The 23,051-nt window shown below is 40.2% G+C and overlaps 1 protein-coding gene across 1 annotated transcript in view; it reads right to left on the bottom strand.

Moving 5' to 3' along the window:
• LOC125231050 overlaps window positions 1–23,051 on the bottom strand; it is a 72,428-nt gene that overhangs the window by 11,706 nt on the left and 37,671 nt on the right. The window contains exons 3-4 of the mRNA XM_048136394.1: window positions 3,653–3,771; window positions 12–105 (exon numbers count right to left, since the gene is read on the bottom strand). Of these exons, the coding sequence (XP_047992351.1) occupies window positions 12–105; window positions 3,653–3,771 (213 nt within the window). The remainder of the gene's footprint in view (window positions 1–11; window positions 106–3,652; window positions 3,772–23,051) is intronic.

The following is a 23,051-nucleotide window of genomic DNA, read 5'->3' as shown; positions in this document are numbered from 1 at the left end:
GTAGTGTTTACCTTGAAGTCGGCGTCAGTGCCGAGGTGTTTGAAGGTGCCGACGACGTGCACGGCGTTCCCGCCGCTCACCACCATCCGCGCGTGTGTGCTGTGCCTGCAAATAAATAACACAAATTGGAGGCATAGTGTTATTGACAGTGAGCGTAGCCGAATGCACAACCGCTCACGATAATATATCTTTCGTAGGTATCTACTCGTAACTCTATCGCTCTTGCGTTCCTATTGGCGCGACAGAGCCTACGGAGCCAGGATTCAAAGGTTGTAAGATATTCAGTAGGTTTGCTTATTTTAACTTAAGTAGTAAGGCTAAGATCAACATTTTTGACAAGTTGGTAAGGCGCTGCATTTACCGAGGAATCACAGCAAATAATTTTCTGTCACCAAAATGCATGCTAGTCGCATGCATGCAAACTGCAGTAGTTTTTACGTAGTGATACGAAGTGTAAATATGATACTGCGATATTGTTATCTTCCCATGGAATACAGTGCTGTGCCCAGCCCAGCATGTATAATTTACTACTTTCTTTATTTGCGTATGCCGTATGGCTTTGACTCCTTTACTTACATCTGCAAATAACTCAGGATTTATCAGCGTTGATAGTACCAATTTTATTTACCTTGTTTTTTAATGAAACGACCGTATACCTAATCTCAAAGATCATCATTCTTAATAAATTTAGGACAGACTTAAGCCTTTAAAGTGGAGGTGTTGGCTCGGCCGTTTGTCTCCGAGCGAGAATTAGTGCGGAAGCGGTTACCTGCGACCGCGGCGACACGCGCTGATTTATCTCACCTAGCCTTGCTTCAAGAATGCAAGCGAGGGTTCGCCTCAAAGGAAATATGACCCCCAGGACCTTAAAAAGTCTTCATAACTAGAGGAAATACTTATACTGGTCCATCCTAGGCGAACGATGGCTTGCGCTGTGTACGCTTGCCGAATACAGGCCATGTAATGACGTTCTTAAATCAAAAAGGCATATAACGTGATAGTTGTTATTCAGATACGACGTTTTTACTTGACTTCTTGTCGTGTTTTGCCTTGCAGCCTGTTTCGAGTGAACGTTTATTTTCTTCAGAGATTTACGTGTGATAGCAATATATGATAAATGCTTAAAAATGAAACTTACACTTCTATTGAAGAAGTCAATGACTTTTAAAGTGTGTAATTAAGGAAGACGATACTTAGATTAGACGATAATTCATATTCTGCTGGACTTGCAGGAAATTTCATATAGGTACAATATGTAGATACTTTTTTAAACATGAGCGTATGCGAACGTAGGTATACCTACTTCAATACCCATTATAAATATGTGGCGTGTAATTGTTCAATCAATATATTTCGGAACAAATGCTGTTTGAAAGTAGTAAAAATTTTCGTATCTATGTAAAAATAAAACGGATAATATATCATTGTAAACGTAGGTACTTTTTCAGTTATGGTTTCTTTGCTCCACTTGTTATGGACAAAAACCATTTTCGTTACAACTGTTCGCCCCGAAAATAGCCAAGGTCCCGTCAGTTTTTGTCCCGGATAAATTTCTGTTGTCTATACAGCATTGGTACCCGCGGCACGTATCCCAGTTAGTAGGGCGCCACGTAGCCTGCCCTAACGGCCTATGTAATGGTCCGCCACTGTTATACTCCTGCCGAAACACCTCCCCGAAATTCGCCAGAACAAATTAAAAACCTTTATGCGCCCTTTTGGCACTACTTTCTTGAGTGTTATGGCCGACAATGTGCCGGAATTTTGTGGGGATTAAGTCGTGTTTTGTTTCAGTTTAAAACAATATCAATTACTGAGTTTGGTCGTGTTGGCTTGTGTTCTAGAAATAAATGTAGCCTGTGGAAGATTCCCGCTCTATCATGAAATACGAGTCATTTAGCTAAAATAGGAGGGCGGGCAGCAATAATCGTTAACGCTAACGGGCCAGTTTAGTCCCGTGTCGAGGCTGTTCTGAAAATTCTTTTAACGCCTCTATTACAGCTCGAGGACAGGTTTAACCGCCAACTAAAGATAGTTTCATGACACCTTGTTTGTGTTGGTAAGTAAATTTTTAAAGGTTTGTCTGTTTATTACCGCCGATGAAACCTCGCGGCAAATTAAAAATAATGATCTGGTTGTTTGCCTCATTAATCTTTATGTTACGAGAGAGCAAAATGCTCTCGGCAACTCGGTGGTGAATTTCTTAATTAATAACAAGAAAATCAAAGGGTTTACAAGGTATACTCATATGTGGGATTTTCAATAATTGGGGCAATGCGTCCCCCGATAAAAGGATTTCGTGAAAAATCCTGAAACCGACTCAACCGAGCTTATAAAAATTAATTCCAAAATTGTAATTTTTAGGGCAGGGATGAGGATTGCCTAATCTGAATAATAATATGTTGTATGGACCGTAATAAATTGGGATTTCACGAAACTAAGCCCCGTGTTGTTATTTCCATCGTTTAGTGGGCAATTGTTTAAGGTGAACCTACGAATAAAAGTACCTACACAATGCCTATAAAATTATTGAACATAGACGAGTGTCGTTTAGAATAGGTATCCGCGCGGTAAGATATGTATTGTCATCTTAGATACCTACTCGTAATTTGGTAAAAAATATATTTGGAATACTTATGTGACTTTGGAAGTTTGGATATTTTATAGACTAAATAACTACCCACCTACCAGATTCCAAAAGTTTCAAAAGTAATTCTCAACATTCGATGGCTATAGTCTTTGTGTACACGCAGACATAGGTATGTTATCCTTTCACATAGGCATTGGCATATGATTGTATGTATAATCTGATTTTAGAAACAAAATACGCTATTATTTGATATTTCATTTGCGCGAATATACTCGTAAGATTCCAACAAAAATGTTCCTCCTTGGTTACAAAATGTAGGTTCTGTAGCGGTCACCTTTATATAATATTTACGGCACGTCCACACCACTTCTCAGCGCGGGCGCCGGGCGATAGTGGCGCCCTCGCTTCCGCCCGTTTTTCAAACATGGCGCGTGGCGGCTCAACCCACCTGAGGCCGTTAATTGCAAAAATACGGTTAATGTTGCACCATGATAAACTGTTTCCTTTTAAAGAAGATATATTGCTGCATTTTAATGCTGCGTTTTCTGGGTAATGTTATTAATAATATACGGCAGTTTTTGTCCATGTTTTCTGTCTAGGGGAAATTATGAAAATTAAATTTAAAATTGTCACAAAGTTATATTACAGGTAGAGGGTTGCAAGATGCAAGAGATTTCTGCGGAATTTTTAGTACTTATTTATTATTTCCGTTACGTCCCGTAACAATGGCAAGAGGCCTTTGGAGACAATACTTGAGAACACAATTTGACTGCCAGTTTGTTCATCAAGTTGGACTAAATACTAACATTTTATCTTAATCCATCTCCACAGGTCTTTTTTTTACGTATACTTTCTTTAGTGCTGAGGTGAAAAATTATTTGTGCAATAAGTACAAAACTGCACTTTGCTATGCTAAAAATTCTAAATGAAACTAACACGCTGCGCATTACTATGCGTACGTAGGTACTTTCATGGTAAAGTTTTGCTCTGAAAAGCTTGCTTTGATGCCTTCTTGTGGCACTAATAAGTAATTATTATTTGCATTTCTGTTTTGAATATTGTTACCTTCTCGTGCCGGCGACCTCGACGACCTTGCACCGACTCTTGCGCCACCAGCACGGCTGCAGCGTCCAGTACGACGAGGAGGCACTCCGCGCCCAGCCCTCCTCGGGGAATAACAGCACCTGTAACAAAGAAAAGCCGTTTAGAAAATACATACTTAAATACAATTCAAAATAAGTGTATAATACGTACTTAAATTCCTGTGTGCGTAGCCGAATGCACAAACGCTCACGAAAATATCTCATTCGTAGCTATCTATCTCTATCGCCCTTGCGTATTGGCGCGACAGCGCCAGACTACATTTCTGCGATTACGCGTCGCAGTTATTCATTAGGCATAATATGATATTTTCTTAGACTAACTTATCTGTCTATCTCTACTCTTTCTCAAATCATTCCCGCTCCGAAAACCCCGATGTATGATTATGTGTAAAAAAACGGCCTGAACAGAGCGAATGGTACATATTTATACATACTTACATATTTAATTCGACTTTGTACTAAACCTTTTTTTTATGTCTGTATTTTTTCTTGTATAATAAAGTTTAACCCCCTTATTCATAAACGCACACTAAAGTTATCAAGCCGATAAAGTTCGTTTGTCCCTTTTCGGCGTATTGGTGTGATAGAAAGGGACAAACGAACTTTATCGGCTTGATAACTTTAGTGAACGTTTATAAATAAGGGGGTTACTATATACCATTACTACTTAGGCAAATAGGCATATAATTCAGATTCAGTTTGATTGGTGGTAACTTAAAGAATACATCTGAACGTCTGGCAAGTTATACCGTTACACAGTAGGTACGGTCACGGACTTTAATTGTTGATCCACTTCTAGCTCATTATATACTGGACACATCACAGTTAAGCATAGTTAAGCTATGACGTTCCAGTATAAAATGAGCTAGAAGTGGATCAACAATTTAAGTCCGTGACTGTACTACTGGCAGTAATACTGGCTTCCCTCGAACGCGGTTGACCCAACACAAGCATTCTTCCCTTAAACTTAGATTATGTCAGGGTTTCATATTCACCGCTGAGCGCTAACCGTCGCGCTACGGCGTAGCTGTAGCATGGGTTTCTCGAAAAAAAAAAACAACAACGTGTGATTAGCGTTGAATATACTAAACCCGAAAATAAAAGTTTCCACTCAAGTGATGATAAATCTTTTATCCCATTGTGTAAGTTGAGGTCACAACCCAGATTTTAAGAAGGGGCATTACGTTGAGTAGGGTCTTTGGTCCTCGCTCGAAAGCACCTGCACCAAGTACTCAGGTAAGTGCTTTATTTTATGTTGGCAATCTTCATCAAACGCTTGAATTTGGCATTTGGATGCTGAAGTCCTAACTCGGTTTCTAAGGCACTAAACATTTTCTGGTCTATTCGTGTCGAGTCGGATTATTTAGGTATGCATCATTCAAAGTTGATTTATGTAGTAATCATATTATAATTACTTTACCAAACCTTTGTATGAATTAAGTACTTAGTCTAAACTCTTTAATGTAATTTTAGTTACTTTGGTGAACCATACATGTGCGTAGGTAGATATAAAGAGGGTAAATTACTTTCAGAAGCAACGTACAGAATACAAAATATCTTACGCAGTCATAAAGAAAAGTGGAAAACAAAGGATTTTCATTACGACGTTCATCTTCTCTATATCGCCTTATACGACCATTATAAACCTCCTATGATCTTGCTCTTGGGTACTAATAGCCTTCTAACACGGGATATGGAATATTACAGAGAGCGCAGTGACTCCCCCTTAATAATTTAAAGCCAGCAACTGGATTTTCTAGTCGCCTTTAGTCTACTAGCTTTATACTCTTTCATTTTACTCGAAGTTTTACGTGCATATCTTAAAGAGTACAAAATTACAAGTGTCCATAAAAAAACTTTTGATTAGGCCGGCTTTTACATAAATTAAATTCATTAAAAGTGTATTAGATATCTAAAAAACAGCCTTAGATTTTTAAAAAGGTATTCTTATTCAACGCTCCATTCAGTCGCACCTCTCAGACTTAATGCACTCTGGACAGCCTTTTGAAATCAAGTTATCTCAGCAATCATAGGTTAATTTCCAAACATTATTTTAAAATAACAATTTGTCTTCAATCTAGCAGGCTTGAGCTTCCCGAACCGTCTAGTACGATTTAACTAAATTAGAAAACTTTACAAGCCTTTCGACGGTGAGTTGAAAAATAGCTTTTTGAGGAAAACTAATATCGCAGGGCAGAACAAAACAGTGCAGAGTTGTAACGAAGTTGTTTCAGGCGGCGAGTTTGCGTCCTCGGGCGATGGGAGCGGGCTCGCGCCGCCGCCGTCACGCCGCGCCGCCGCTTCCTGCCGCGCCTGCCGATAGCCAAAAGCCACATGTCTCGGCAGACTCGCTCGCTCGATTGGCTCCCAACATTCTCATTTCTTCACCGCGACTTGGCCAATATTTTTTTTCTCGTAAAGAGTTTTCCTGCTTTCGACAATATTGCGCCAGTTTCAAAGGGGCGGGGAGTCCGGGGCTGAAATCGCTTTCACATTGAGTGAGCACACTAATGATTGAGTTCCGCACACGACGTCGTGCACGGCAGCGGCAGCGGCTCCCTGTCCCTTTGACGAGTGTCCCCGGCGACCGTTTAATGGATTTAAAAGGGTTTCATTGTTCAATTTACGTAGATACTCGGTTGTATTGCTAATTGATGCAATGGGACGGATTTATTGAAATACTTACACGGTATTTGATTTGACGGAGGGTGGAAAATCTGTTTTTACTTATTGCGGAATATTTTAAATGTCAACAATAATAATACCTACTTTCTTCAGAACGACAGGTTGTTACTTAAATGTGTACCTACTTGTGTAGATCTTTGTAACAATTTGTATGATCCTCAGAAATGTTTACCTAAATCATTTTTTTTTTACTAGCCTATGACGGTATCACATTGTTGGACAAAGGTCCCTTGCCGTCAATTCAAATTAATATTCATATTTAAAGTCACACACAGGTCGAACGCGATTAATTAACATTATTTTTACCTTTTTTCCCAACGTTTCGGCCAGGTTGCACTGGCCGTGGTCGCGGAAGACTGACAGTTCAGTTCAGTTCAGTTTTTAAAATTAAATGGCTTCAGTCCATTGGGACTATTTCGCCAGTGTCAAGGTGATATGAGCTAATATTAGTAATTTTTGTACAGTAAGTACGACATTGTACGGTGACTTAGCACTTGTAAATTGATAGCTAGATTTTACAAGAGCACGTGGACTACCGGCCGTTTACGACAAAAAAGAGGCTAAACGCGTTTCGAGAACAATTCTTCATCAGCTTCTCACTACACCATTACTTTACTGCATAATAAGCTATCAATATTACACTTTGTGGCTTAAAGCCAGCAAATATTAAAAGATGGGCAATGGACTGTACTAAATATGAAGAAAAAAGTAATGCTGTACTACCGCATATGGTGCTAGTGGGCTTACCTGTGATGCGGCGACGGTTGCGGCGGCAGAGGCCTCTGCTATTTCTGGTTGTACGGATATAATTATGTTAGTATTTGACTGTTTTGCTTTCTCTCGTATTTTCACTTGGTGACACTGACTTGACTTGTAGTAGTTGACAAGACATGTAATTTTGATTGACAGGCCAGTAGCCGCACTAAACCCAATGAGGTAGTACAGCGGCATAAATAAAAAGGTTATATACTAAACACCCCCCACCGAAAGCACTATGTGGCTTTCTCATTAAATATAAGAAAAATAAAGAAATAAAGGAAACAGAATTTGCGCATTCTGAGGCGCGAGAAATAGAATCTAAGCAGTTCATGTAAAGAAAAGAGGGAATTTAGTAAGTATAGGGTAGAGGACACAGTTTATTAACAGGCCTCAGGAAAGAATTGTTGGCTTTAGAGCGCAGAGTAACCTTGCGCACAATGCCGTCTAAGCCGGGGTGAGTTTGTTGGACAATTGCAAGCGGCCAACTACAAGGAGAAACTCGATCGTCTTTGACCAACACTAAGTCTCCTACATTAATATTGGGAGGCGAGGTGAACCATTTTGACCTTTGTTGTAAGGTATTTAGATAGTCTTGGCTCCATTTCTTCCAAAACAGTTGGGAACAATTTTGCAAATATTGCCAACGTGATAGATGATTTACAGGTACAGACTGCAAATCATATTCTGGCACCGCTGTAAGACTCTTGCCTATCAGAAAGTGTCCAGGCGTTAAGACATTAAATTCACGGGGATTATCACTAGCCGGTAGTGCGCATAGTGGTCGTGAGTTCATAATGGCTTCAATCTTACAGAAAATTGTCGTGAGTTCCTCAAACGTCAAGGCTTTGTCGCCGACAGCCCGCACGAGATGATATTTCGCAATGCGCACGCAGCTCTCCCATAAACCACCCATATGAGCAGCACTAGGAGGATTGAACTGCCAATTAATCAAGCGCTGAGCACAGCCGTTCAAAATATCATTTTGGTTGCCCTTGTCAGACATAAATTTCTGAACATCGGCAAGATGTTTGCTAGTTGCTGTGAAATTCGTTCCACAGTCGGAATAAAAGCACGCCGAGAGGCCGCGTCGAGACACAAATCGATCTAGAGTAGCCAAAAAGCAATCAGCAGATAGAGAGGACAGCGTTTCCAAATGCACGGCTTTAGTTGAAAAGCAAACGAAGACCGCTAAATAAGCCTTCTCTATTTTCGCGTTGCGCCGTAAACTTTCCTTTATGTAGAAAGGTCCGGCCAGGTCTACACCTACATGCTCGAACACTTTATTTGGCAGCAGCCGAGTTGATGGAAGATCACCCATTTTAGGCTGAAGCAGAGTTGGCTTACATTTAAAGCAGTTCTTGCACTTTCCGTGAATTGATCGAATAAGGCTACGAGCAGACAAGATCCAATATCTCTGGTTAAGAATATTTTGTAAATTCTGCGGACCCGTGTGCAAATATATTTTATGAAAATATTCAACCAAGAGCTTCGTAAATCTACTTTGCTTCGGCAATAATAAAGGATGCTTCGCATTATATGGTAGGTCAGAGTGCGGGATACGACCCCCCACCCTGAGGAAGCCACGATCGTCAAGGAAGGGTGCAAGCTTCCTTAACGAAGGGATGTACGTGATACCCCTTTTCAAAGAGTCGATTTGCTCTTTGAAGTAAGCGGCTTGTACTAATTTAATCAAGCTATCATGGGCTTGATTCAAGTCTTTAGTCGTTAAGACTTGGTTGCAAATAGCAACGTCACCGCGGGATCGTCGCAGTAAACGCAAGATCCAGGCGATGCTCCTTTGCATTCTAGAATAAGAAGAGAACTGATTGCATACGCGATCAACAAATCCCAGTTTGTCTTCTTCTCCCGTTTGTTGGGATAGCAAATTAAACGTATTTGTGTTTGATTTCATCTCTGGGATTTGTATTTCGTTTTTGTTTACGAACGGAGACACAGGCCAATTCTCACGATCGCCATACATCCAGGCGGGCCCTTCAAACCACTGAGAGCTATCAGCCACGAACTGCGACGGAGAAATACCTCGGGAGGCGACGTCTGCCATATTGTTTTCGCTATTCACATGACACCACGCGTGAGGAGGTATGGACTCTGTGATTTGCGTAACACGGTTACACACAAATGTTTTTAACTTATAAGCGTCAGTTTGTAGCCACGCCAAGACAATAGACGAATCTGTCAAAGCTGTGATTTTAGTCACATTAACCCGAGTTAAACTCTCACAGGCATACTTCATAAGTTTTGCAAGAAGAGCTGCAGCCATAAGTTCCATCTTCGGGATAGTTTGAACTTTGACAGGTGCCACCTTTGTCCTTGCCATTAGCAATCTGCACTTAACGTCTGACTGATGTCGTGATATGACATAAATGCAGGCAGCGTACCCTCGAGAAGACGCGTCGCTGAATCCAACTAGTTCGCATTCCGTTACATTTGGAAGCAAGATATGACGCTGAATTTGCAACTCGGATAGTCGGGGTAGGTCTTCAATAAACGCCAACCATTGTTCACATACATCTTGAGGAAGTGGATCATCCCAGCCGAGACCCACCTTCCAAAGGTCCTGAAGAATGCTTTTTGCAACAAATGTGCATGGAGCAATGTATCCAACTGGATCATAAATCGACGCAAGTGTTTTCAATACAGAGCGCTTAGTATTGACGGTATCCTTCTTATTCATAGAAAAGCTGAACGAATCAAACACCGGAGACCATTTCAAGCCTAAAAGCTTTATCGAAACGTCATCTCTGTCCTTCTGGAAAGTGACAGTAGTTTCACGGTGCTCAGCAGGAACGCGCTCAAATAATTGTTCACAGTTGCTAGACCACTTCTTAAGTACGAGTCCTCCGCACTGTAGCATATTAATCAATTCGTCCTGTAATGCACATGCTTGAGAAAAGGTCGCGCATGACCACAGGATGTCATCCATGTAGATGCCTTGACGTACAACTTCAGCAGCGGAAGGGAAACGTTCGCCTTCATCACTGGCTAATTGTAGCAAAGTGCGTATGGCTAGAAATGGACTTGAACTTACGCCATATGTAATTGTTTTTAATTCATATACTTTTATCGGCTCATCGACGGACGATCGATATAAAATGTGTTGATATTTTCGATCAGACTCGCGCACAAGAATTGCGCGATACATTTTGCAAATATCACTTGCAAAACAGTATTCGAATAATCGAAAATTTGTTATAATGGCACCTATATCACGGTATAGGTTTGGACCCGTCAGCTGGGTGTCATTAAGAGAGACGTTTGTTGACGTTTTCGCACTAGCATCAAAGACGACGCGCAGAGGTGTAGAAGTGCTGCTTGGCCTTAAAATGCTGTGATGAGGTATGAGATATTTACTCGGCTCGCGTCCAGTGTACAATTCCATGTGATCCAGTTTTTCATACTCCAGCATGAAATCATTGTAGGCTTGTTGCAGCACTGGAGAGCACGCAAGTTTGCGCTCCGTTGCCAGCAGTCGACGCTCTGCAGCAGCACGAGAGTCTCCGAGTATTGGCGCATCAGGAACAAACGGCAGCGGCACGATATACCTCCCCCTCATCACGGGAGTGATCACGCACGTAGATATCTTCAGCTAGTTGATCTTGAGGGCTGAGCACAGGTTTGCACGGCAATTCCTCTACTTCCCAAAAGTCACGCAGCGTTTTGTCCAAAGTCTTCTCTAAAGAAATCGTCAAATGGAAACTCTCCGTTTGTTGTTCGGTGTCGTTGTACAATCTTCCGCTAACGACAAAACCAAAAATTGTTTCAATCACTTTGGGAATGTTCGGTTTGACTGTAGTAGGCTTGTCCATAATCAACTCTGATACGACGCCATTATCCAGTAGAATATCCACAGATGACTTCTCGAAAAACAAAGGATCAGCTAATTCAAAGTCCTTATATTCTTCCACAACTTCTGGTGGAAACGAAACATTTGGCATTTCAGATGACACCTTCTCTACGACGACCATCTCTACCTGGAAACTCGGAACGTCCGATTTACACGGCTGCAAGTCGCATGTCACCATGCCAAAGTTTTTGACAAGTTCACCTCCTAGTCCTGACACAGTGTAAGGACATTTATTGCGAGGTAGGCCCAAACGTTGAGCGCAATTTAATGTAATAAATGAGCTTTGAGCTCCAGTATCTAGAACAGCACGGCAGTTCTGATGTTGACCAGTGACGTCAACAACTAGAGTCCTCGTAGTCCCCAACACTACACCGTAGGAACCTGAATGTTCACTCACGGAATGAAGATTCTCAGTTCCAGTTGGAGCGGGCGTCACACTCACGGAGCGCGGCGGCGTAGACCCCGCTGCATGCACGGCAGCGCGGGGCGTCTGCAGAGTCGGCACGGCCGGCGCCTGCAGAACACTTGCATCCCGATGTAGCAAATAATGATGAGGCTGAGAGCAAACTCCACAAGTCATGTTGCTCTTACAACTTGACGCTTCGTGACCACTTTTCAAACAGTTGCTGCATAGCTTCAAGGCGTTGACACGGTCAATCCTATCTTGAAGTGACAGTTTACGAAACTGTTCACAACGATAAATCAGATGATTTGAGTTGCAATGCAGGCAAGTCATAAGTTTGTTATGGTTCGAATTATTTTGAGTATCATTACGAGAGACAGCTAATCCAACCTTTTGCGAAGACGAGGTCGCGTTCGAATATTTATAACTGGCAGGCCTATTATTTGGTTGTGTAAAGTTGACAGATGACTTCACTTTGACTTGTTGATTGTTTGTAGTCCGGGAGCTAGTACCAGAAAATATATGTTCCAATACTTTAATTTGTTTGTTCACAAATTTGATTAATTCCGCGAAAGTAGGTAATTTAGTTTGATCACGACTTTCTTCAAACAACTTCCGAGTATGACCGTCTAGTCCGCGAAGTGCCAGATGACAAAACAGATAGTCATCCAAGTTCTCAATCTGCAAGGCGTGAATCGCTTTCAAAGAATGATCGAAAGTTTCCACAAAAGACGTTAAATTCGCGGCACTGTCTTTTGTCAAAGGAGTAAAGTTCAGCATTTTATCAAGATACTTGCCGGTCAACGCTCTGACATCTTGGTACTTATCAAGCAAACTTTGCCAGACTAATGGATAGTTATAAGACGTGATCGGAAGACTCTTGACTATATTCAGTGCTGGGCCTTTGACACAAGACAGCAGATAATGAAATTTATCTATGTTCTCGAACTTGCGATTGTGAACCAAGGACACAAAAGTATCATGAAATGTGGCCCAATTCTCTACCTGACCATCAAATTCGAATAAAGTCAGCTTCGGTAAAAGCGGTCTAGCTAAACAGTCATCCTTCGTTTCAGTGAAATTTCGTGTTGGCTCCTGGACTATGCGGTTGCAGTTTAAAGCTACCTTTTTACATGCGAAATACAACTCGTCGAAACTGTCTAACGAGCTGGTTGAAGGTTTAGCTTTGGGGTTAGCTTGCATTTCCAGCGTGATAATCTCCATGACGATTTTTTCGAAATCGCAACGTGCGTCGTCAAGTTCTGCAAACTGGATCATGTAATTTTGAACCGAGTCGAGACTATCCAATTTCACCGTTTTGGATACATCATAGGCCTTTTGTATTTTGTTAAATAAATATTCTTTTTTGAGTGTCAAAGTATTTATTTTCAATAACAATTGCACCTCGCCTTCCGCCATTGTTTTGTCACGGACAAAATATATGACAAATTGGATGCAAAATTGAATTGAATAACGTAAACCACGTAAATATAGGAAAACACAGGGTTAATATGCGAATACGATCCGCAAGGGAAAGAAACCTAGTTAGCCTATATAAGACAGGGGGTTTTTGGGGAAAATAAATTTAGAAAAGGTTCAAAATTTTGGGAAAATTTAAATTCCGGATCGGAGGCCAGAAAATGTGGCTTAAAGCCAGCAAATATTAAAAGATGGGCAATGGACTGTACTAAATATGAAGAAAAAAGTAATGCTGTACTACCGCATATGGTGCTAGTGGGCTTACCTGTGATGCGGCGACGGTTGCGGCGGCAGAGGCCTCTGCTATTTCTGGTTGTACGGATATAATTATGTTAGTATTTGACTGTTTTGCTTTCTCTCGTATTTTCACTTGGTGACACTGACTTGACTTGTAGTAGTTGACAAGACATGTAATTTTGATTGACAGGCCAGTAGCCGCACTAAACCCAATGAGGTAGTACAGCGGCATAAATAAAAAGGTTATATACTAAACACACTTTAAATAACATTAATGAGTAAAAGAAAAATAAATTATTCACGACACGAAACCGCTAAGATGGCGTCCCAACCGGAAGACGCGGAAGACTGACGTCCCAGCAAAGTGTCACCGGAGATGTAAACAACACAAAACTACCCGATATTAATTTATATAAATGTTCGGGGTAGACAAATAAATATAATCTACCCGCTTTTAGTTATTGTTTATTTCCCACCGCACGACACACAGCACTCACAACATCCGCGCACTGGTCCGAAGATAGATCTTTTGGTTTGAACATTTGAATCACTGGTCCCCATGTTGGCGATAATCTATACCCGTCTTCCCTGTTAAAGTTTTTAGGATATTTTTTAATTTCGATCGCCTCCCTCACAATCCGGGGATAATAGTGTCGCTCGGTGGAAAGAACTTTGGGTTTGTGTAGCTCAATCCAGTGATTCGTTTCCGCAGTAAGCAAGTGCTCGGCGATTGCAGATTTGTGTATATGGCGATTTTTAACTGCCGCTATGTGTTCCTTCACCCTCTCTTGAACGCTGCGCTTTGTTTGGCCAATATACGCACTTCCACAACTGCAATCTATCTTGTAGACACCCGGACTTTGGTACGGAATGACGGTCCCCAACCAGTGATTCAAATGTTCAAACCAAAGATCTATCTTCGGACCAGTGCGCGGATGTTGTGAGTGCTGTGTGTCGTGCGGTGGGAAATAAACAATAACTAAAAGCGGGTAGATTATATTTATTTGTCTACCCCGAACATTTATATAAATTAATATCGGGTAGTTTTGTGTTGTTTACATCTCCGGTGACACTTTGCTGGGACGTCAGTCTTCCGCGACCACGGCCAGTGCAACCTGGCCGAAACGTTGGGAAAAAAGGTAAAAATAATGTTAAATAATCGCGTTCGACCTGTGTGTGACTTTAAATATGTGTACAAAGCGCGAGAACTTAAAGTGTTAAATTAATATTCATTAATTACAATAACAATCTTATATTACCTAGTTACTAGGTATTGGCTTCGTGCGAAGTGCATGGAGGGGGTAAGCAAAGCGATCGCAGTGCTTGCGGTGGTCAAAACCGACACTGATTGTGGTTGTCATCTATCAAAACTCATAAAATATAATACAATGTGTAATGGTTGATATGGGGCACCAATGTTGTTTCGTTGTAAATTTTGTAAAAATAATGACATAAATAGTCGTTGCACGTTCTATGCGTTTCTTAGAGCACACTGGAAATTGGATCAAAGAACTAAATGGATAGCTACCGTAAAAAGAAAACGTAAGTGACATGTCAAAACAAAACATTATAATAAATTATATTTAAGCTTTGTTTACCTAATATTGTTCAATACGCTGTTAGTATTTTTCCTACCGTAAAAGATTATGCTTAAAGATTCAAGCCTAGCCTGGGAATAGGCCCGTGTCGGATATTTTTGCGGCCGCGGACATGACTAGGTACTTACGTTTAGATTTGTTTTACATGGCATTAACGGGACGGAGGTTTGGCGAATACCATATGACTCGCTCGTAGAACTTCTACCATAACTCCTATGTTCATCAAGATTCCTTACATGCCCTGCCAGCACCAATTTATTGCCTCTTTCTGTGGTCTGGGGTTGGAAGTTTATACCGTGAGTAATGCTTTGGAAATGCTGATTTTTATTATTATATCCTTGTCTTTATAATCTATCTACCTAAATTACACTTGAAATAGTAGCTCTTGTTATTCGATTTATTTAAAATTAACGAAAAATCGCTAAAATATATGTTTGTTTACATGTCATTTTTTGACATTTTCCACTTCAAGCTCACATGGTAGTGGGCGTAATTGTCGTGCACGTAGCCAATAGTAACTACTGAGGTACCTACCTACATTATTATTATAATATTAATTTTCCCTACGTAGCAATCCAAACCAAAGCAGTCCGAATCGGAGATTCTAAATCATGACCAAAGATGTATAGCCCCATAAATCGTCCCAATAACAATCGACAACGTTAAGACGTCGTTAGACTAAAAACGGTACACATAAATCGTGCAGGTACGATAGCAGACAAAAAATCTCGAGTCGAGGACGATTAATATTCAATGGCGCTTGATGTCGGTCGAGTTGTCGGGGTTGTCGGATTGTCGGCTTGTCGGATTGTCGGCGTAGTCGCGTCGCGCGGCGCGACAAGAGTCGTCCAATTACGGAGCAATCTGCTCGATTAATTACTTCGTTTAACGGCCATCGGCGTGCGTTGTTGTTCTCGCATGCTCAGCGTAGTTCTGACACTTGTGCAACGTGCAGCTAGTATCAAAAGCAACGGAACAGACATATTAGACACAAGTATGCGACTTAACCTTATCATTTATGATTATGACAGCTCAAAGGCCAAGGCCCAGTATGTGTACGTTCTTCGATTTCTCTCACTGAGTGATATTTATCTCTGTCAGCGAGGTGGATAAACGTGCGAGTATAATCATCGTGTTTAGGTATGGATTGGATGAAACATATTTTAACTAAAAGAGGCCCGTAACTTTTTATGAATAAGTGGGCAAGGTTATACATTAGGTAAATACACACAGCGACTAAAAAGATAACCCACTTAATCCGATCTAAGCAGATAATATATGTTTGTGCCCAACATTCGAGCAGAAGTCACGCCGGGCACATAATTGCATTTCCCGGCTCTAACAAGGGGCTCTCGAAACTCCTAACTACTTTAACTCCGCGTATTCGTTATGTTTTTGAAGAGTTATGATATTTAATGATCGTAGTAATTATGTATGAAGTTAATAAATGAGGGAAACAAATTGTTTTTAGTTCATTAACCCATCCATGGTTGATAAATATTTATATATGCGTCTTTCCAATATTGAATTTATTTAAATAAATAAATAAATAAATATTGGGGACACCTCACACAGATCAACTTAGCCCCAAACTAAGCAAAGCTTGTACTATGGAAGCTAAGCAACGATATACATACATACTTAAATAGATAAATACATACTTATAAACATAGAAAACATCCATGCCTCAGGAACAAATATCTGTGCTCATCACACAAATAAATGCCCTTACCGGGATTCGAACTGACTGAGCCAGATTCTAATTTATTTTCAAAGGGGAGAATGTGTTAAGGTTAATGGTCCTTATCATTATTTTATCTTGATCAGCATTTTCCAGGTTATCTTGAGTGCTGTGGGGTTTTCAAAACAGGGATGTAAAAAGTTTGTAAAGGGTCGACATACCTACTGCATTTAAAATTCCCTCAGAGTTTCAGGCGTCCATGGGATTACGACATACCTAGCATTAAATAAGAAGCAAATATTTTCCGTCCATTTCGTCTGCAATTGTACATTCGATTCATTCAGCCAATCCGATAAAAACTTACACCTTTCATTTTTTTATTACAGAACTGCATCCAAATCCAATTTGGATGTTTCTCCCGATTGCAGTGCATGCAGATCGCGCCGGGAGTCGAACGTCACGTCCCGGCCCTCGACTCTGGAGAGCCCGTGCCTCGTGCCAGGCGCTGCGTTTAGTGCTCGCCACTTGCCACGCCATCGCCACTGCCCTTGCGATGCAGGAAGCGCTGTTTCGGATGCTTCTTTACAAGTAGTCTCATCGTTACTTAGCGGCGACTCACACTCGCGCCCGCGTCGCTTGGGGCGCGTCTTACGTCTTTCCTATACAAAATGTACTAAGGAGACGTTTTTAGGGTTCCGTAGTCAACTAGGAACCCTTATAGTTTCGCCATGTCTGTCTGTCCGTCCGTCCGTCCGTCCGTCCGTCCGCGGATAATCTCAGTAACCGTAAGCACTAGAAAGTTGAAATTTGGTACCAATATGTATATCAATCACGCCAACAAAGTGCAAAAATAAAAAATGGAAAAAAATGTTTTCTTAGGGTACCCCTCCTACATGTAAAGTGGGGGCTGATTTTTTTTTTCATTCCAACCCCAACGTGTGATATATTGTTGGATAGGTATTTAAAAATGAATAAGGGTTTACTAAGATCGTTTTTTGATAATATGAATATTTTCGGAAATAATCGCTCCTAAAGGAAAAAAAAGTGCGTCCCCCCCCTCTAACTTTTGAACCATAAGTTTAAAAAATATGAAAAAAATCACAAAAGTAGAACTTTATAAAGACTTTCTAGGAAAATTGTTTTGAACTTGATAGGTTCAGTAGTTTTTGAGAAAATTACGGAAAACTACGGAACCCTACACTGAGCGTGGCCCGACATGCTCTTGGCCGGTTTTTTATTTAAATTACACTCAGGCGGCGCGGCGCTGGCGTCCGCTCCGCGTCTTACGACGTGCGTCGCCTGTGTGTAGATAGTCCCTTAGGTATCTTGTTTAGTTTTTAGATGTTATATGTTCTCAGTTCTTGCACCCAGAGAAGAACGTTAAAAAGCACAATATGTCTTAATGTTCTCATTGCACAGAGCAAAATGAAAACAGTATGTGCCATTATGTAATCATAAAATATAAATGATAAGATTCTAACTCCCTCCTGAGGTTTATCTAGCAAATGTCCCTGGGCATTTTCTAAAATAAATCTCGAATATCGAATTTCACCAGATCTGGACGTGTTTGGCTCATTCTTCTCAGAATCACGAGCTGATTCGATCTCGACGATAAAAAAATATGTCCCAAATTTTCCATACAAAATTCGAGTTTCCAATACGTCACGCACATAAGTAAGTTCATACTAAAATCGTTACGTAAAAGGAAAAAAAATAGGACACATTTGTTTATCGTCAGGAGATTCTGAGTCTTGAACACGTCCAGATCTGGTGAAATTCGATATTCGAGATTTATTTTGGAAAACGCCCCCATATAGGTTCATAAGCTAAACTTGGAATACCTAAGAGTCGTTTTATCCAAATTATTATGGCTAAGTATTAAGTACAGATTTAAATTCTTAGGTACTTAATTGTCATCTATAAATAAAAATTGAGAAAGAGTTCCTTAAAAATACACAATTTAGTCACGCGATTATTTAATAAATACACGAATCACTAAGTTCAGTTATTTGAAAAACTAACTATATAATGTATTAACTATGTGGTACATACCTACAATTTTAATCTTAAATGTGTAGTCATTTCCAGGCGCCATAGGTGGAGGCTCCGGAGCCGCGGTAATTGGCCCCGGGTAAGCACGTGACGATTATCGCGATTTGATTAACGCCGCCTTCTACTGCCGATGCTAACTTCGTAACACAGTGAAGGCTGTTCAATAGTTCTGCCACATAGGTAACACTAAGTTCAATACCTCGGTGATATCATTTATGTAATAGGTAGATACTATGGCATGTTAACAAGTTTTGCTGTTCAAAGGCTCAATTGAGCAATCGACTTGAAACATCTACCATACTTATGTTAATTATAATATCTGGGATACGAAATTTTACTTGGAAAACATAATTAATATAGACTCAAATATGTGCGTTTTTACAAAAATATTTTATTCCCGAATTTGCTGCCTTTTCAAGAAAGAAAACTTCCCGATTTTCTACTCGTATTGCCTACTCTTAGTTTATATGCTTACGAAATCAGGAAATGATGTTCCTTAATAGAAACTGATTATTTGCTTACTTATTGAAATGAAAAAAATATTGTCAACAAAAGCACACATTTATTTTGCTTCATCCGCGCGAGCACTGTAGCGTCCTACGGCGTAGCATCAGACGCGGCCGTGCGTAGCCGAAGGATAGAGCGCAAATTTATACTTGACGTCGTAACAATGCAAGAACGTGCCCGCAAATCGACGCATGATGAAATTTCTTTTTCCTGATTTCTTTTACTATGCTTATTTTAAGATTAGAACTAACTTTATCATTCCTTTCTGTTAGAATACTGTTACTTAAGAATAATTATTATTTTTTGTCATTCCTTCGACTGGCATCAGATATCACCACTACGATATTTTTTTTACATTTAAGTCCGTTCGATTCCCAGATCAAGTATTTCTTAGAAAAATCTTCGAATGCAGAATTACTAACTTTTAAAAATAACATAAGGTCTTCTCTCGTTCCCTTCATGCCCCATAGTCTTGGGTCGTCCTGTATACTAGTATAGCTGGTAGGTATATCGTGTCTACCAAACGCATCTATGGAAGGAAAAGTCAACGCATACAAAAAAAACTAGAGTGCTGCGGCCCTCATCTCCTTCCTTGATCCATTGACACTAATTCGTCATCAAGTTATACATATAAATGAAAACATACTTCCGCCCCAACAGCTGCCATTACAGATTACAGATAGCCGTACGAAAGGTACTCACCCGAGTAGTTCACCACATTGCCCATTATATATGCTTCTCGTAATTTACGAAATTGCCCGGTAGTTATCCTATGTGATGTGGGTCAAGTTGTTTAGTTATATTATGGAATAAACTAACACGATATTCACTGACTGGTATTTATTTAAACTTGTGTGGCTTTTTATTTTAGCCCGAATAATAAATTACGTATATTAGTAATAAATTTTTGATATTTATATTTTAGATGGAGAGATGACATCTGCCAACTAGCTGGCGAAAACTGGATGCGGATGGCAATGGACCGACAAGCGTGGAGAAATGGAGAGGAGGCCTATGTCCGAAGACGGGCGCTTTAGAGGCTGCTATAGATAGATAGATTTATTATTATTTTATTGTTATTTTTGTATGAAAAGGTGCAACGATTTTTCCAGAAATGATTAAATCGTCCTTATATTACACGAAAATGATATACGATTTGCTCTAGTCACTAAGAGCAAAAAGAAGTAATGCATAGATTTCACCGAGGAAACCGGCCCTTTCCCCTTGTCTTTGTGGGGGGTAGTGACGTGCGATTTCATGACTATTGAGCTAAATCGGATCAGTTTGACCCAAGGAACAATTTTGTGAAGCGACATCGCTACAGGTAAAAGCATAGTTTGAAAATTATAAGTTCTAGCTTTATACTTCCAAAGACAATATTGTAGAGAATTTTATGAAGAATATACTTCTCCTGGATATCGTGCTGGTAGCTTTCACGGTTTTCATGGAAATATTAAAAAACTGAAATCAGGGATACAAAAGTGGGGGGAAAGAGGGGAAACATTGACACCTCGGCGTGTTTCTACTTCCATATTTTCTTATAAACCTATAGGCTATATACATGCCAAGTGTCATGCTTTCTGCCAGACCGGACTGTACATCTGGTTAAGAACTCGTACTATTATGAAAACTAACACTTTTTTTCTATTTTAAGTGAACGACGCAAAGCAAAATCTCTGTTAAAAAGGAAAGCACGTTGATATTAAGAGTCTATCTGCTTTACAAATTTTAATCTTCGTCTCAACAATACCTATCCACTTAAAAACAATTTTACGTGGTACCTCTTATGAAATGTCCTTTTATAAAAAACCGGAATTTTTACACCATGTAAACTATCACATCACATAACACCCATTTACTAATCAAGAGCTTGGATAAACACACCTACGTATGGCAGTATCATCAGTAATAACAGGTAAGTAGTTCGCTGTCACAGGTTACGTGATGTATTAAGCTGCAAAGCATATACTTACCACGTGTTTCTGATATTTCACAATACCTAACTTAATAATATAAATGTCACAGAAAATGTACGTAATTTTTGGCTGTAGCAAGTTCAATAAAACGCAGCCAAAAACTTGGTATCCTATTTAAGGTGAAGCGGTTTCACGCCGAATCAGCTCATCTCCCTATACCAAGCACAGGTCCGATCGTGATGCAAAGGAATGGAATGCGCTCCCACCATCGGCGTTCCCAGAAAAATATGACCTCAGACCTCTTTAAAACAAGAGTGAATAGGCTATTACTGAATCGGTGATCTCCATCTTAGACTCTGTCTTCACTTTCCATCAGGTGTGACTAGGGTCAATCGCCGATCAGGGGGCCGATTTTTGAATCTCGGCCATTCGATTTCGTGAAATTCGTTCAATAAGATCTCCACTACTAGCGATTTAAATTCTACTAACAGAATCGAAAACGAGTGGCCATTACCACTAGTTTTAAAATTACTAGCCGTCCTTTTTTCAAAAATAGCATTACGTCGTTTTCCACAGACTTTCGAACGGCGAATTCATGCGTTCGATATTCAAAAATCGATCCCCAGTCCATAATAATGAAAAAAAAAGTTACCGCTTGGGGGCGTTATTTACTATCAAGTAACGTATCCTTAAACGTTGAAAACCCATTGTAGAGGTTCAGATTACAGTTGTAGTTAATTATTGTTTTTTGTGTCATTTCAGTCGGTCTCAGTGCAAGATATACTGACGTATACTGAAAAATACGAACGTTTTCGAAAAACTACGATGGAAAACTATTACGCACTGCCGTACGTAGGTATAACTAAACTAGCTTGTGTAAAGCTGTCACTGTCCACTTTAATCTTCCTCCGTCCGAGGGACAAAGTTTGTTCTGACATTATCTTTTATATTGAAGTTTGTGCTGACATTATATTTTATATTACATCCATGTTTGCTCGATTAAAGACATTTACTTAGGCCTTGCGCTTGTAAGAAATTGATTTATGGCATAGGCGAAGAATTTTTCATATGCGACATGGGAACTTTCGCAATATTTATGTGGGTTACGGTATGGTATACATGAGTACCCACAAGTCGTAATTTGTGAGAGATTTGGCACGGACATCGATTCTTGGTTCGCATTTTTATGTGATTGAAGTATCATGATAACTTCGATATTTCAGTAGCGGCCGATAAAATATGATATTTTGTAAAAATGTTCATGTTTATGTCAGCAATCGAACTAATCTGATTTTTTGATTGGCAGTTGTTAGGCCTGTAAAATACTAGACTTAACTAGGTTTAGCAATTCTGGCCCACTAGCCAAATGTAGAAGTTTGATGCTCCGTGGCGAATTATACACAACAGGCCCCGTAGCCGAATGGCATTTCTGCGATGCGAAGCGCCGCAGAAGCGTAGTCTGGCTCTGTCGCGCCAATACGCAAGAGCAATAGAGATAGATATAGCTACGAAAGAGATATTATAGTAAGCGTTTCGTGAACATTTGTGCATTCGGCTACGCACACAGAATCTGTCGCGCCAATACGGAATCGGAAGAGCAATAGAGGAGATAGTTAACTATGATACGATACCGAGCGTCAACGGTTGCACTCTTGGCTAGAAAGCCAGCCATCCTAGCCAAAGTGACAATCGTTGGCGCTACGTGGCGGTCGAAACGCAGTCTGGCTCTGATCACGCGACTACAGAAGAGCGATAGGGAGAGCTAATTACGATACGCTTACTACATTATTGTGACGTTGTCTAGGTATACTGATGCGAGAATTTAATTAACCTAGCTTGGAGCGCGAGGTGTTGCTTTCATTACGTTTTATTAGCCTCTCCACTCGCGAGCTGAACTGTTCGTTACAAAATGCCTGGCACGCTATTTGTAACACGTTAACGGGTTGCGAGGCACGTAACTCGAATAGTTCTGAGAGTGTGTAATTGCAATTTGTTAAGGTGTGAACTTATTTTTATTTCTTTTGAACGATACTTGATTGTGATTTTTGAAAAGGTATCAAACCGTTTGGTACTTGATTTATAAAAGCAGATAAAATAGTCGTTTTTGCATTTTTGTTTTGTGCAATAAAGTGTTTTACTACTACTACTAAAACATAAATGAATGAACCAATTTGGTTCA

The sequence above is a fragment of the Leguminivora glycinivorella genome, chromosome 11, assembly GCF_023078275.1.
Source record: "Leguminivora glycinivorella isolate SPB_JAAS2020 chromosome 11, LegGlyc_1.1, whole genome shotgun sequence".
NCBI classification, from domain to species: domain Eukaryota; kingdom Metazoa; phylum Arthropoda; class Insecta; order Lepidoptera; family Tortricidae; genus Leguminivora; species Leguminivora glycinivorella.
The sequence above is the reverse complement of the archived record's forward strand: the minus strand, read 5'-3'. Positions and strand labels throughout refer to the sequence as shown.